Below are 15,953 nucleotides of genomic sequence, written 5' to 3'. Positions count from 1 at the left end.
TTCTTTCTTTACTTCTCCCTGCCCTCCCCCAAGCCACCACCATTGGAGAACAGGCCGCCACCGCTGCAATCGGGGAACAGGCCAGCGCCGAGGTCTTAACTCTCCCTGTTTATCTTCCCCAGCGCAGGGCCGACCAATTCATGCCACCCAACGTCAATTCTAACATCGGGGAGGAACTTCCGGGCCAGCCAGGCAGCGATTGGGGAGGGCAGTGGGAAGGGAAGCAGATTGGGGACCCCTGCTTTAGGCGAGGACAGATCACGGGCCGCAAAATAGTCCCTGTTCTAGAAGAATATAAACTGAGAAATAACATTGATTTGACCCATTCGTACTTAATATAGAAAGTAAATTTAGCAATTTAAGGTGGCTGCTGCATATTTTATGCATGCCATACCTAAATTGCCCCTGCAGCGTTGTGCTGTTGTAATAGTATTTTCTTGATGCACTAGAATAACACAAAATTTATAGGATTTCATTTTTTACTTTCCTCAGAGGAGTTTTCTCGGGTCCGGGAGGAGGTACCTTTAGAATTGGTAGAAGCTCACATTAAGAAGGTACAAGAAGCTGCCAGGATATCTGGTAAAGTCGATCCCACATATGGACTGGAGCACAGCTGCATTGCAGGAACTGGTTCAGATGATCCTGGTAATTCTGGTAGGTCCAAAGAGATTTCTTTCCTTCCCAGGGATCAGATCAATTAAATCAATTGGTCAAAAGTGTCTGTGAATATTATCTACATGAATCACAAGCGAAACATAATTTTTTAATCCTTTGTTTTGACTCTTCATTTGGATGTCTTACATTGTCCTCCAGTCATCTTTCTTTGCCAGTAATGTTTCTTAAAGATTTTCTCAGAAAGTAAGTTATCCCAGGACACGCAGGCAGCATATTATCACATTGATATCACCCTCGGAGCCCTAGCACGGACAGCTTTAAAAGTGCAACGCCACTTTAAGAACTTGAGAGAGTTTGCGAACTGCCTGCACCGCGCATGCGCGAGTGCCTTCCTGCCCGATGCCGCTTGCGGCTTCTCAGTTCTTGGTTTCCTGCGGAGCTAAGAAGTCGTGCTTTTTGAACATTGTTCAAAGTTTTGCCTTTGCCTTCCTGCTCATGTGTCTTTTTTTCTCAGATTTCCATCACTGACCCACATAGTTGATGCTTACAGTACTTTGGCCCTGAACACCATGTTGAATCCTGTGCATGGTGTTCTACCCTGCAAAACCGCACTATTAAGAGTCAAAAGCTCCAACAAGAAAAGTTATTCAGCACAGACATGGACACCAAGAAGACATCACAGCCTTCCACGTTGAAAACATCAACTTCATTGGCGTCAGGTGATATCACTCTATCGGGTAAGCCAGCTAAAAAACCACCAGCTTCCCAACAGGTCTCGCAGGTCAACTTTGCATCGAGTCCCTTGATGCCAACCAAGCGATAACCGCTCTTGCGTCTGGCCTCTCCTCCATCGAGGTGTGCATCCTCTTTAAGGTCACCCTCTCCAAGGCCAGACACAGCACTGATGGTACCGGCAGAACGCCAAAAGGTAACAGTGCTCTCATACTGTGAAAAGCTCGAAGCACTTTTTCAAGTCATTGACATTTTCAAACTCCTTACTCCGACACAGACTCCATAGATACTGGCCCAACCTGAGCATAAGGCCACCAGGTCCTGCGATACCAATACTGGATCTCCGGTGCAACATTAATGTTCCACGTCCAAACACAGCTCATCTCATCACAGATCCCGTTCTCCATCACGGTGTCGATCCAGTTCTTCAAGGAAAAGCATTCGTCCTCATTGTCTCAACAATCCAAGTTCAGTCAGTATCAGTCATCCTCACCTGCTGTGAAGCGGAAACATCGTTCTCCTTCCTGCTCTTCAAAACGTAAAAGGAAGTCACATCATACATTGTCATCTTCATCGGTTCGACACCGGGCTTGATGTCGCCATTGATCCTGACGCACACCTTCACCAAAAGATTCGACTTACAGTCTGACTCGGCGGATGATGTCCCTGAGCCCACTACAGAGGCTTACAATACTTCTTCTGAAAAGTCTCCTCAGAAATCTCCACAAAGAGCTAAATCTCCTACTGAAAAACTTTCACAAAATTTGTTCGGCAATTAATCAAAGAGCTCCCAGTCAAATTAGAAGCTGATTCTGCCTTCAGTGCTGAATATTTAGAGGGCTTGGACTATGATGAGCCTCCTAAAGAGCTTCTTCGCTTACCATTACATGGTATTCTTAGAGACTCTTCATGAGAACTGGGAGACCCCCTTCATAATTACTATGGCTCCCAGAAAATTGGACTCTTTATACAAAATCATTTCTTCTCCTGGTTTTGACAAACCACAACTCCAGCATCTGTCCCTGGTGGTAGAGTTGACTTTTTGAAAAAATCTACTTCATCCAGAGTCTATGCCTCAGTGCCACCAGGGTGTGAAGGGTGCACTATGGGCAAGTTTGGCCGTCGCTTGTACTAAAACTCCATGCTGGCTAACAGTCCTAAACTACAATTTCTATATTTCCTGTTATGTCAATAATCTGGTTAAGAAATTGTCTTGTTTTGATAGATATATTCCTTCACAACAATTGCAGGATTTTCATTGCATCTCTTGCACTCATGCCCTGGCTAGAAGTACATGGTGAGATCTGCTTATGATGCCTTTGAATTATCTTCCAGAGCCTCAGCTATGTCAGTGGTAATGAGACGTCTTGCATGGCTCAGGCTCTGACTTGGATATCAATCTTCAGAATAGATTGGCTAACATTCCATGCTTGGGTGATGAGCTATTTGGTGACTCTATTGAAAATGCTACCCAAAAGCTCACTGACCATGAGAAACATTGGGATGCTTTGGTTAAATTCAAGCCTAAGCCTTCAACTTGTAGGACTTTTAAGTTTTTCTTCCTATCAGGTGTTTTTCTTCCAAACTAGCTGCTCCTGCTAGACCACAGCAGAAGAAGCAGAAACAATAGTGTCCTCAAAAATCTCAATCAGCAGCTCCCCAAAAGCCTGCTCATTCTTTTTGATGTACGTCTCGAGAGCATAGCTGCTGTTCCTCTATCCCAGCCTTTTCCTCAACTCATCGAAGGCTGCCTTCAACTATACTATCCTCGCTGGGGACTGATTACCACAGACCTCTGGGTACTAACAGTCATTTGAGAGGGATACTCTCTTCTCTTCATCAACATTCCTTCAGATCATCCTTCAATAGTCTGTTTACAACCCTTAGCAGATGTCCCTTCTTCTTCGGGAGATAGAATCCCTTCTCAATGCCATCAAAAGGGTTCCTCCTGGACAGAGAAATCAGGATTTTATTCCCGGTATTTTCTCATCCCAAAGAAGACAGGAGGGCTTTGTCCAATCTTAGACCTCAGTGATCTCAACAAGTTTCTAGTGAAGGAAAAGTTTGGGATGTTAACTCTGGCAACTTTATATCCCCTCTTAAATCGCAACAACTGGCTATGCTCTCTGGATCTGAAAAAAGCCTATGCTCACATTCCAGTGCATCCGGCCTCCCGACGATTCCTCAGATTTCAGGTGGCTCACTACCATTATCAATACAAAGTACTACCTTTTGGCCTTGCATTCACTAAGTGCCTGGTTATAGTGGCAGCAGGTGACCCGTCAATTGAGTGCAGGAGAAAAGCGCTCCGATAAAGACATGCCGACAATTGCGCGCATGACGTATGTGTGCCACTGGTCCCGCCATTTTAAACCTGTAACGTTAGCATTGTGAGGGTGTGGGGGGGAAACCCCCCACTACATGTATGATTCCTCACGCTCCCATTGGGGGGAGGGAACCCCCCACTATACTGAAAAACTCCCAAACTCCAAAAACTTAACGGAAAACGGAAGTTTTAAGTGTACTTGGGGGGAGTTAACCCCTCCAATCCCCCCCCCCCCCCACGATAGCGCGAGGTCTTCTACATGTACTGGGGGCCTTCCCCCCTCACAGCGGGTAACATTACTGGTTTAAAGTGGTGGGACCGGTGGCGCTTATGTCCGGCGTGCTTTAGTTACGGAACCGTGGCAGCAGCACTATGGTCCCAGGGCCTCCAAGTCTTTCCCTATTTGGATGACTGGCTAATCAAAGACCGTACCTTGCAAGGAGTGACAGTAGCGACTTGCATAACAATTCTCTTCCTTCAACAGTTGGGTTTTGAAATCAATTTTCCCATATCCCAACTTCAACCATCTCAGACTTTACAATTCATAGGAGCTCTGCTCGACACCATTCGTCTCAGGGCATTTCTACCGCAGCAAAAATTCAGCTTAGCATTCAGACTTATCATCTACCATCAATCTTAGCCAGTCAAATGATGGTACACTAAAGGTAGTGGCCATGGCTCGAGGCACCCGGAAGTGATGACATCACACACATGTGACATCATCATGTTGACATCCGTGCATGTACAGAGGCCCTCCAGATGGGTCCTGAGACACCAGTAGGGGATGCCAGCAGGGAAGAGGGCCATAGAGAAGGAGAGCGCTGGCGCCGGCTGATTGCCTACAGCAGTGTTTCTCAACTACTTCAAGCTAAGTACCCCCTAAGTCAGGGGTGTCAAACTCAATCACATAAGGGGCTGAAATCTGAAAAAAAAGCTAAGTTGCGGGCCGAATTATTTTTTTGTTTTAGATACTTAGGGGTCCTTTTATTAAGGTACGCTAACCGATTTAGCACGCACTAAATGCGCACCTTAATAAAAAGACCCCTTAGTCTTAGCAGACGTATAGGGTTACAACCTCTTCAGCCCCACGCCGGCTCTGTGATATAAACAAAATAAATAAAAAAGACTTTTCCTCTCTCTTTTAGGTCCTAGACAGGCATGGGGGTCAAATTTTGGATTAGGCAGTCTGTTCTGATTTTGTGTGTATGTGTGTGCTCTTGTTGAGGCGGAGGTAAATGAGAAGGTGTTGTGCATTATTATTTAATAATATAACTGCAGAGGCCTGATAGAAAGGGAATAGGGGTGGGGATGAAGGCAGAGAAGGTTGAGAAGCATGCAGGCAGGTGGGTGATGAAATAATAAAAACTGTTCCCTGGAATGCATGAGGCCTCCTGGACATACCATTGTAATAAATGAATAGAAATGGAAGTGGGCCTCCTTGATCTCTCTCCTTCCCTTTAGGAAATCCCCAAAATACCTTTCCTCAGCCACTGGTCTGCTTGGGACCTGACTCTGCAGGTTCACACAGCATCATCTATAGGTTCACGCGGCCTGCAGAGGATCGCTGGTCAGCAGTAGCGATCCTAGCAGGCCGCTGTAGCCTCAGCTGCACGTTCCCTCTAGCATGGTCCCGACCGCGGTCCCGTACATCAGAGGAGGGGCAGGACCGCGCTAGAGGGAATGTGCAACTGAGGCTACAGCAGCCTACAAGGATCGCTACTGCCGACCAGTTAACCTCTGAAGGCTGCATGAACCTACAAATGTTGCGGCGCTTGTACCGGCAGGCTAGCTTTGGGGGGAAATTTGAAATTGGCTGGTGGGCCAAATTTCAGTACCCCGCGGGCCAGAGTTTGACATGTCTGCCCTAAGTCTAACAAATATCAACTGAGTACCCTAACCATAGACCTCCCAAGCTCTGCCCTAGGCCCACCCAAGTTCTGTCCCAGATCCCACCCCCTTTACTAATTGTAATACAATTTTTTTCCATTCATTTTTCATATGCACACAATATACAGAACAGATATAAATTCTCAAAACTGACACATTTCAATCACTATATTGAAAATAAAATCATTTTACTTACCTTTGTTGTCTGGTGACTTTATTTTTCTGTACTTTTAACTATGCTTCCAGGGCTTTCTTGTCCATTGACTGTTTTTCTCTCTGTCTTTACTTTCTGCCTTCCCTCCCTCATCTCTCTCCTTCCCTCCCGCCTCCCAGTGGTCCAAGATCTCTCTCCTTCCCAGTCTGGCATCTCTCTCTACTACTCTCTCTTCTACTACTACTACTACTATTTCTATAGTGCTATCAGACGCTCCTCCTTCCCTTCCATTCCCTGGTCTGGTATTTATCCCTTCCTTTAGTTATATCTCCTCCCCCCAGTGTAACATTTCTCTCTCCCTTCCTCCTTTCTGCCCCCTACAATCCATCTCCCTTCCCTTTCTCCTTTTTGGCCCCCCTCCAGTGCAATATTTCTCCCTCCTTTCCACCAGTCTAACATTTCTTTCTCTCTTCCTCTTGCATGCTGCTTCTCTGGTCCTCCTTCCCTCCCCCAACTAACTTCTCTCCATGAGTCCAACTTTTCAATCTCTGTCCTCTCCTCTTCTCCCAAGTGTGACATTTCTTCTTCCCTCCTTTCTGTCCTCCCCATCCATCTTGCCCTCTCCATGAGTCTAACGCTTTCTGCCTCCTGCACAATTTCTCTCTTCTCTCCTTGCCTCTTCCCTCAAGAGACATTCCTCCTTCCCATCCCCCCAATCTAACATGCTCTCTCCCCATGCACCATTTCTCCCTCTTCTCCACCTCATATCTATTTCTCCCTCTCATCACTCTCATTCCTCTGGTAAGACACACCAGGCACACACAAACTCATCAGTCTGCCGGTGCGTTCACCAAACCTTTGCCATTTTTTTCTAGAAGTCCTTTAAATTCCCGGGACCCTTTCACTGTCAAGACTAACTCAGCTGACCAGTTACAAAGAAAACGCTCTTAGGCTCGGTTAGTCTTTGGGGAAAAGAGTGCTGGAAGATTTGTTAACGTTTTGACTCAGGAGCAATAGACCAGGTTACGGCTTCGCTGTTATTTCCAGGGCAGATCCTTTCGCCATTCTACATTCTGTCACCGATCTCGGCTGGGGGAAGAGATTTTTCTTTTGTGGTGTGTTTTTTTAAAAATTTTCGGCACTACTTGCTTTTATTTAAAGTGTTAGCTTTCCACGTCCCCGCCCCTGACCTTTATAGAGCTGGGCGACGGCAGTGGCAGAGTTTTGAAACAGATGCCAAAGTTTCTGCTGACTCTGGTTGGCCTGCTCCTCGGTCTGCTCTTCCTGCTCGGCCTCGGCCAATCGATGCCGCTCCCATTTGTGAACCAATGCTCTTGGCCGCGTTCCTGGATCTCTGCCTCTCCTTCATCCTTTTTATCTTCCATTCTATCACACGCATAGGCAAAGCTTCTCCACCCCCCCACTCCCCGCAAAAAAAATAAAAGGACAGACGCTACCGATGGCCCCCTGTTCTCAAGCGTCATCTGTTATAGGTGTCAGCCTCTCTGGCCCTACAGGACGTGTCTCTTGCAGCAAGAGGCACGTCCTATAAGCAAGTCAGTTGGTTGGCGCCTCTCCTCTTCCCCAGTGTACCGTGGCACACTTGGAATCTCAGGAGGCACACTAGTGTGCCACAGCACAGTTTGTGATACACTGTATTACATAAACAAGGAGTCATGGGTTCTCTCCGTCTTTGTCTGGAGGCCCAGAAGATTGGACCTGGTCCATTGCTTGCAAATATATTCCTGAAAGCAATATACATTCAAAAGGAGCAGAATTCACTTGCAAACAGACTCAGCAGGTTTCTTCAGCCACACGAGTGGACACTCAGTTCTGCAGTTCTGTCTCTCATTTTTTCTCAGTGGGGGGACTCAAGTTTCAAGTTTTATTGTGTTTAATATACCGACCATCAACATGTACCTGGCCGGTTTACAATGCTAAAAAAAAAGATAAAAAGTAAAATAATAATTGTATATATATATATGGGGAGGAATGAACATTAAAAGACAATAGACAAGGACTTACATGAATTTGAGGATATTAAGGTGATAGAAAGGTCAATAAATACATTATTAAAATGAAAGTTGGAAGAGGGGGGAGGATATAACATCAGGGATAGTCGCTTCATAAAAGCGGTTGAGATGATTTTACTGGTTTTGGGGAAGGAAGTATTTAGAGACTATGATATGCATCTTGAAAAATAAATGTTTTTAGTTTGGTCTTGAATTTATTGAGAAGATTTTCATGACGAAGTTGAGGTGGCATGGCGTTCCATAAGGTTGGAGCAGCTACAGAGAAGTTAATTTTCCTAGTGTAGTAGAATTCTTTGATGCAAGTAAGTTTTGATCTACTGATCTTAGGGTCCGAGGAGAACAGAGAGGGATAATAAGTTTGTCAAGAAAAGATGGAAGACGTGAGAGTTAGATTTTTTTTTATTTTTATTTTTTGATTTTTTATTTATAGATTTTTACATTCTTACACTGTTTAAATTGTACATATTATATTCAATTAATACATGAAATTGTGATTACAAACGATTCATCTTATCATATAAAATATAACCCTCCCCTTTTTTCAGTTCTTATTTCCATATAATATACATATCCCTCCCCACTCTAATATAACTATTACTAATGTGCTATGAAATCTGATCATTGGAATAACGAGTCAATGGTTCCCAAATTTTCTTAAAATTATGAATATTTCCCTGTTGTAATGCTATTGTTTTTTCCATTTTGTATATATGACAGACTGAATTCCACCAAAATGTATAGTTTAATTTGGTGTAATCCTTCCAATTTTGAGTTATTTGTTGCATGGCGACCCCTGTCTATATTAATAATAGTTTATTATTGTTCACTGAAATCGGACTCTGAGTTCTCATTGCATAGAGTTTGATTTTGAAAACCAGCATTAAGATTTTATAGGTGATACGGTGCATGATGGGTAACCAATGGGTTTCTTTCAGGAGAGGAGTTACATGATCATATTTCCCTGCTTTATGTATAAGTTTGATGACTGTATTTTTTATGAGCTGCAAACGATGTAATTATTTTTTTGGGGTCCATTTTATAGAGAGTTACAGTAATCTAGATGGGAAATAACCAATGAGTGCACAAAGGTTATGATTGCATTAGTTTCAAGGATTGAGGTTAGAGAGCGGATGAGCCTTAGTTTGTAAAAACAAGTTTTTACTACAGAGCTTATCTGATTGTGGAAGGTTAAGTCTTTGTCTATGGTTACTCCAAGAAGTTTTATTTTTGGTTCGATTTTTACGGAGCAGGATTTACTGAAGATTTTTCCTGTTATTGTTTCGTTGTTCCTTATTGGAAAGAGTATACCACAGGATTTATTAATGTTGAGGGAGAGTTTGTTTATTTGGAGCCAGTCACTGATTTTGTCAAGTTTATAGTTAATTTCTTGTATTTCGTCCCCCCACAACCACAAGCTGCTCCTGTTTTGCTCCCGGCAGTACTCTCCGCACTGTCTGGAAGCCAGTTGTTTTCTACTGGATTGGACTCGCAAGTTTCTCTACACCTTTCCTCCAACTCCTCTCATCCTCAAGACGCTTGTCAAGCTCGAGTAGAAATCAGCCACCATGATTCTTATAGCCCCTCAGTAGCCTAGACAACCCTGGTTTTCCATTCTACTTCAACCCAGTATCAAGGAACCAATACCTCTTCATATTTTCCCATCTCTTCTCGTACAGAATCATCAATCTCTTTTGCATCCCAATCTTCCAGCATTATACCTGTCAGCTTGGTACCTCTCGGCTTAACATTGGCTGAGCTTTATCTTTCTCAGCCTGACAGACTAATCTTGGAAGAATCCAGAAAACCATCTATTCAACAGTTCTACCAGCAAAAATAGACACAGTTTTCCACCTGGTGTGCTCTTCGTCATCATGAGATCCACTTCTGTATCTTCAGTATTGGACTATTTTCTTCATTTATCCAGTTCAGGTCTCAAAACCACTTCAATTAGAGTTCATCTCAGTGCTATCAATGTTTTTCAGACCAGTTGATGGTAAACCTCTCACTGCTCATCCTCTTGTGTCCAGATTTATGAAAGGACTTTTCAATGACAAAACAACCTCTCAAGCCACCTCCAATGGTTTGGGAATTTAATGTGGTCCTTGTTAAACTGAAAAAGCCTCCTTTCGAACCAATGTCTATGGCTCATCTTAAGTACCTTACGTGGAAAGTGGTTTTTCTCATCTCCCTTACTTCAGCTCGATGAATCAGTGAGCTTCAAGCGCTGGTGGTGGATCCACCTTTCACAGTATTCCACAATGTCAAAGTGGTGCTTCACACCCATTCCAAATTTCTTCCAAAGGTTGTCACAGAATTCCACCTTAATCAACCTATTGTACTTCCAGTATTCTTTCCTAAGCTTCAATCTCACCCTGGAGAAACAGCTCTTCACACTCTGCAAACGATCCTAACAGGTTGGGATGTCCAGTATCCAAGAGAACGATTTCCACATGGTTGGCCTCTTGTATCTCCTTCTGTTATGCTCAAGCTGGGCTACAACTGTAGAGTTGTGTCACAGCCCACAAAGTCAGAGCTATGGCAGCTTCAGTTGCTTTCCTTCTCTTGACTCCTATTGATGAAATCTGTAAAGCTGCTACTTGGTCCTGAGTTCATACATTTACATCACACTACTGTCTGGAATCTTATTCCAGGCAGGATGGTCACTTTGGCCAAGCAGTGTTGGAAAATTTATTTTCCTAATTGGCCAACTCTCCCTCCATCCCATTCTAGAGGGATGATAAAGAAGGAGAAATTAGGTTCTTACCTGCTAATTTTCTTTCTTTAGTCCTTCTAGACTGGCACAGAACTTGCTCTGTCTTGTTTTTCCTCTGGGTTTTTTTTTCACGAAGTCGGTTTTTCTGCAGTGTCTTTTTTTTTTTTTTCTTCTTCTTCTTTTCAAGTATAGAAGGAGCAACGGCGTCTGGTTTAGCTGGTGAACTGTGGGAACACATTGAAGGTTTTTTGTTCTAATCGGTATCCAACAGCGTCTTGATGTCCAAGTCAAACAACTAATTTGTCTTCTCCATATGGGAGTAGAGTTGTGTTTATAGTTCACAGTTCTTAAGTTCCTAGTTCCTGCTTGGCTATTCATCAGACTGATTGTATATGGATGGGACTGCACAGCCCACTTGTACTACTTCCAAAAGCCAATGTGTTCTCAGTTTCCACCTGCTGGCAGAGGAGCATAAACCATCCATCTGTGCTAGTCTGGAGGGACTAAAAGAAAGAAAATTAGCAGGTAAGAGCCTAATTTCTCCACCTTTTGAAAATAAAACATTGCTCAAGAAAGTTGTTTTCTAATCTATGTGAAGTTTACAGATAAGATTATTTCTAAAATTAAGTTCAATTTGTGAATGACTCAAAAAACCTGAGGGAGAAAAATACTGTATTACCTATTGAGGGTAACTAGATACGCTATAGTATCATCTCAGTTATCATTTTAACAGTTTGTTTTTTAGATTACTTACTAGATTTATTTTCCTTTCCAGTAGCTGATGTAACAGATGAAGATAAAATGGAAACAGAGACAATGGATGTACCACCTCATGAGAAGGTAAGAAGCAATTGAAAAGGTATAACTTATGATAAATAAGCTTTAAGGTTTGTAGCCAAAACCACTCAAGCTTGAGGAAATTGAAATAATAATAATAAATTTAAAGTATATATAGAGAAAGTGGTGTGAGATGCAGTCCCACAAAGGAATATACCGGTAGTCTGAGATCATAAAACCTGAACAGTGCAATCTTGTCCAGTGAAATTTGAGTGCAAAAGATTGATCTTTGGGCCAATCTTTGGATTTAAAATGATACTGGATAAGTGTGATTAAGAAATCCTGATTAGATTGGATTACTTCCAAACTTGTTCTTGAAAAACTTTAGTCTTTCATGTTATCTGATAAATATGAATGCAAGATTATTTGCTTACATACAGATTGTCAGTTTACCCTTTACATTATTCATTGTGGCTATCCTAAAATCATTTTGGGTTTCGGAAAACAGGTTTTGGTTTTGGGTATATCTATTACAATATATCTACCTGCAGAGTATTTTTCTGTTATAACAAAACAGACAGTTGTAACCTCATCATTTGGCCTTTGAGTGATATAGCCAGTTTGATCTCTTCCAGAATCGATTTGTCAGTTCTTCTAGCAGTCCACGGCACTCATAAAATCCTTCTCCAACACCAAAGATCAAATGAGTCGCTCAAATGAGACAATCTTTTTTCTGTCTTGTTTCCGTAGTGTCCAGCTTTCACATCCTTAATTGACCACTGAAAAATTAGTGTATGAATACAATAAGTCTGATCTTTGGAGTTTTATTTCCTTGCCTTTGAATACTTTGTCAAGAGCCTTCATTGAAGAGTACCAAGTGCTATTCTGTAGTCTTCCACTTCAGGTTATTGAGGCCAGCAGCGTGCCTGATTTTAAGGCCAAATGTGATAGACACGTGGGATCTATTCACAGAGAAAGGTAGGGGAGGGTCATTGGGGTGGGCAGACTAGATGGGCCGTGGCCCTTATCTGCTGTCTATTTCTATGTTTCTATGTTCCATATTCATGATCTTCGTCTTGTTTATGTTCAATTCTTGATCCCATGTTATGACTTTTGGCTTTGGCTTTTCTCAGTAGATGTCTTCCTTGCTGCTGGTAATGAGCGTTGTATCATTTGCACAGCGCAGGTTATTTATATTTCGGCCACCAACTTTGAAACCAACACTCTCTTCCAAATTTGGTTTTATCCCAGGACAAGCAGGCAGCATATTCTTAACGTATGGGTGACGTCACCGACGGAGCCCCGGTACGGACCTTTTTAACTAGAAAGTTCTAGTTGGCCGCACCGCGCATACGCGAGTGCCTTCCCGCCCGACGGAGGAGTGCGTGGTCTCCAGTTTCTTCGTTTCCGCGGAGCGAAGAAGACGCATGTGCTTTCAACGGCCGTTGAAAACTCGATTTTTGCCTTCCCGCTCGCGATTTTTTGATCCCTTTTTGCTTCATTTTGTCTTTCAACTTTAATTTACCTTAAAACAAAAAACCCTCGTGTCTTTTTCTTTAGTTTTTTGCAGCCGGCCCCGGCGGGGCCTGTTGTAATCATACAAGCCTCCGGGTTTGATTTCGCGGAGGCCGTGTTTCCCTTCATGCCCCCCCAACCGGGCTTCAAGAAGTGCCAGCGGTGTGCACGCCCGATCTCTCTAACTGACCCACACAATTGGTGCCTTCAGTGTTTGGGTCCAGAGCATCGGGCTGACACCTGCACCCGCTGTGCTACTCTAAAGAAACGCACTCTTAAGAACCGGCAAATACAACAAAATATCCTTTTTGGCACCGGTTCTGCCATGGATCAGGCCCCGACGTCGACGGCACCACCTAAATCGGCACCGACAACATCGACACCGCCTGATCCTCCTTCGGGGTCGATAGCGCCAGGTAAGCCGGCTAAGAAGCCTTCTACTTCCCTAGAGCGCCCTCCAGTTACTGCGGCGACTCCGGTCCTTCCGGCGTCCCGCCGACCCCGTAAACGCTCCGCTCCGATCTCGGTGAGTGCCTCGTCATCGGCCTCCTCATCGCCGGAGCGTCGAGCAGCACCTATGGTACCGAAGAAAACTAAAATGGTACCGGTGCCCCCATTGGAGGACCGCATCTCGGCCATCCTCCAGGACAAACTACAGGAGCAGCTACAAAAGCAACTCCAACAGCTCCTTCCGACTCTACTGGCACCGCTCCTTACGGTACCAGACCGGCCCGAGCCTCGCACCATTCCATCGGTGTCCACCCCCTCGGTACCGATGAACACCTCCATGCCGGTCTTATCTGCACAGCCTGAACTTCAGACTTGCTCTGCAGAGGACCCCTCCCGGGACCGGGATCGGCTCCGGTCTTCCCGGGACCGGGATCGGCACCATTCCTCCCGGGACAGGGATCGACGCCGGTCTTCATCTCCCGGCACCGTATCCATGCGCTCTGGCAAGTCCCTTTCTAAAACCCGCCATACTGAGCCTGCCATTCGGGACCCAGACTTATGGGAACAATCCCCACTCGGTACCGAGGAGGATGCCTCTTCTACAGATGAGGAACCTTCCATGGCTGAAACCACCTCCAAGCCTGAGCAATCCTCCTTCACTAAATTCCTTCGGGAGATGTCCGCGGCTCTCTCGATACCACTTGAGTCCGACTCTAAGAAGTCCCAGGCCTTTTTAGATGCCTTGGACTTCGACCAACCTCCCAAGGAATTTCTAAAACTGCCCGTACATGATATCCTACGGGAAACGTTTTACAAAAATTTGGAGAATCCCCTTACTGTTCCAGGTGCCCCCAAAAAACTGGACAATTTGTACCGGGTCATCCCTATTCCGGGATTTGATAAACCCCAATTGCCCCATGAGAGCCTCCTCGTAGAGTCCACTCTCAAAAAATCTCAGGGTTCCAGTGTTTATGCCTCCACCCCTCCTGGCAGAGAGGGGAAAACAATGGACAAATTTGGAAAGCGCCTGTACCAGAATGCCATGCTGGCTAACAGAGCCAACAACTACACCTTTCATTTTTCATTTTATATGAAACACCTGGTCCAACAACTTTCTGCTCTGCAAAAATATGTACCTGAGCGTAAGGTCCCACTATTCCAACAACAGATTTCCAACCTCCTTCAGCTCAGAAAATTCATGGTGCGCTCGATTTATGATTCCTTCGAGCTCACTTCCCGAGCTTCTGCACTAGCTGTAGCCATGCGACGCCTTGCTTGGCTGAGGGTGTCTGACCTCGATGTGAACCACCAAGACCGCCTCGCCAACGCGCCCTGCCTTGGTGATGAACTTTTTGGGGAGTCTCTAGATTCCACAACACAAAAGCTTTCGGCTCATGAGACCAGATGGGACACCCTCATTAAGCCTAAAAAGAAGACTCCACCTGCGCGACCATACAGGCCTCAGTCCTCTTATCAACGTCGCTTCTCTGCTAGACCGCTTAATCCTCCTCAACAGCAATCTCGCCGGCCTCGCCAGCAACAGCACACTCAGGCTCGCTCTCAGTCTCACCAGGCAACCAAGCCTCTCCCTCAGACTAAACCTCCTCAGCCCTTTTGACTCCTTTCTCCAGGGCATAGCCAGTCTCCAACCGTCGATGCCTCTTCCTCAACCTATCGGAGGCCGCCTCACCATCTTTCTCCAACGCTGGGAGGCCATCACATCAGACCTGTGGGTTCTCAACATCATCCGTCACGGATACTCACTAAGGTTCCAGACTCTTCCAGTAGACCACCCTCCCGTAGAGTCTGCTTCTCACTCCTCCCAGACTCCACTCCTCCTCAGGGAGGTCCAATCCCTTCTCCTCCTCAATGCCATCGAAGAAGTTCCGCCAGACCAAAGAGGTCAGGGATTTTACTCCCGCTACTTCCTGGTACCCAAGAAAACAGGAGATCTTCGTCCTATCCTCGACCTTCGGAACCTCAACAAGTGTTTGGTCAAGGAGAAGTTCAGAATGCTCTCCCTTGCCACACTTTATCCTCTTCTATCTCAACACGACTGGCTATGTTCCCTGGACCTCAAGGAGGCCTACACTCACATTCCAATCCATCAGGCTTCACGTCGCTACCTCCGATTCCAGATACAGAATCACCACTATCAGTACAAGGTACTGCCCTTTGGTCTCGCATCATCACCCAGGGTGTTCACCAAATGCCTGATTGTGGTAGCGGCTTTTATCCCAGGACAAGCAGGCAGCATATTCTTTACGCATGGGTGACGTCACCGACGGAGCCCTCGGTACGGACCTTTTTAACTAGAAAGTTCTAGTTGGCCGCACCGCGCGTGCGCAAGTGCCTTCCCGCCCGACGGAGGAGTGCGTGGTCCCCAGTTTCTTCGTTTCCGCGGAGTGAAGAAGACGTGTGTTTTTTCAACTCCGTTGAAATTCTCTTTTTGCCTTCCCGCTCGCGTTCTTTTTTCGTTTATTCACCTTCGGGTGCTTTTTTCTTTCAGTTTACAAAAAAAAAAAACAAACTTTCTTTTTGCTTTATTTTTCGTTCCTGCCCCGGCGGGGCCTGTTGTCACTATCCAGGCCTCGGGGTTTGATTTTGCGGAGGCCGTGTTCCCATTCATGCCCCCGCAGCCGGGTTTTAAGAAGTGCCAGCGGTGTGCACGCCCGATCTCCCTCACTGACCCACACAATTGGTGTTTACAGTGTTTGGGACCGGAGCATCGGGCGGACTCCTGCACCCGCT

The 15,953-nt window shown here is 45.2% G+C and overlaps 1 protein-coding gene across 4 annotated transcripts in view; it reads left to right on the top strand.

The window, feature by feature from the left end:
• SMARCC1 (SWI/SNF related, matrix associated, actin dependent regulator of chromatin subfamily c member 1) overlaps positions 1-15,953 on the top strand; it is a 383,361-nt gene that overhangs the window by 249,202 nt on the left and 118,206 nt on the right. For 3 of the 4 annotated variants that reach the window (XM_033931940.1, XM_033931939.1, XM_033931938.1), the window contains exons 21-22: positions 493-654; positions 11,236-11,300. In XM_033931940.1, coding sequence (XP_033787831.1) covers positions 493-654; positions 11,236-11,300 — 227 coding nt within the window. The remainder of the gene's footprint in view (positions 1-492; positions 655-11,235; positions 11,301-15,953) is intronic. The other variant, XM_033931941.1, reaches the window with a different exon arrangement.

The sequence above is a fragment of the Geotrypetes seraphini genome, chromosome 2, assembly GCF_902459505.1.
Source record: "Geotrypetes seraphini chromosome 2, aGeoSer1.1, whole genome shotgun sequence".
Taxonomy (NCBI): domain Eukaryota; kingdom Metazoa; phylum Chordata; class Amphibia; order Gymnophiona; family Dermophiidae; genus Geotrypetes; species Geotrypetes seraphini.
Note: the sequence above shows the minus strand (reverse complement) of the source record. Positions and strands in the feature narration are given on the sequence as shown.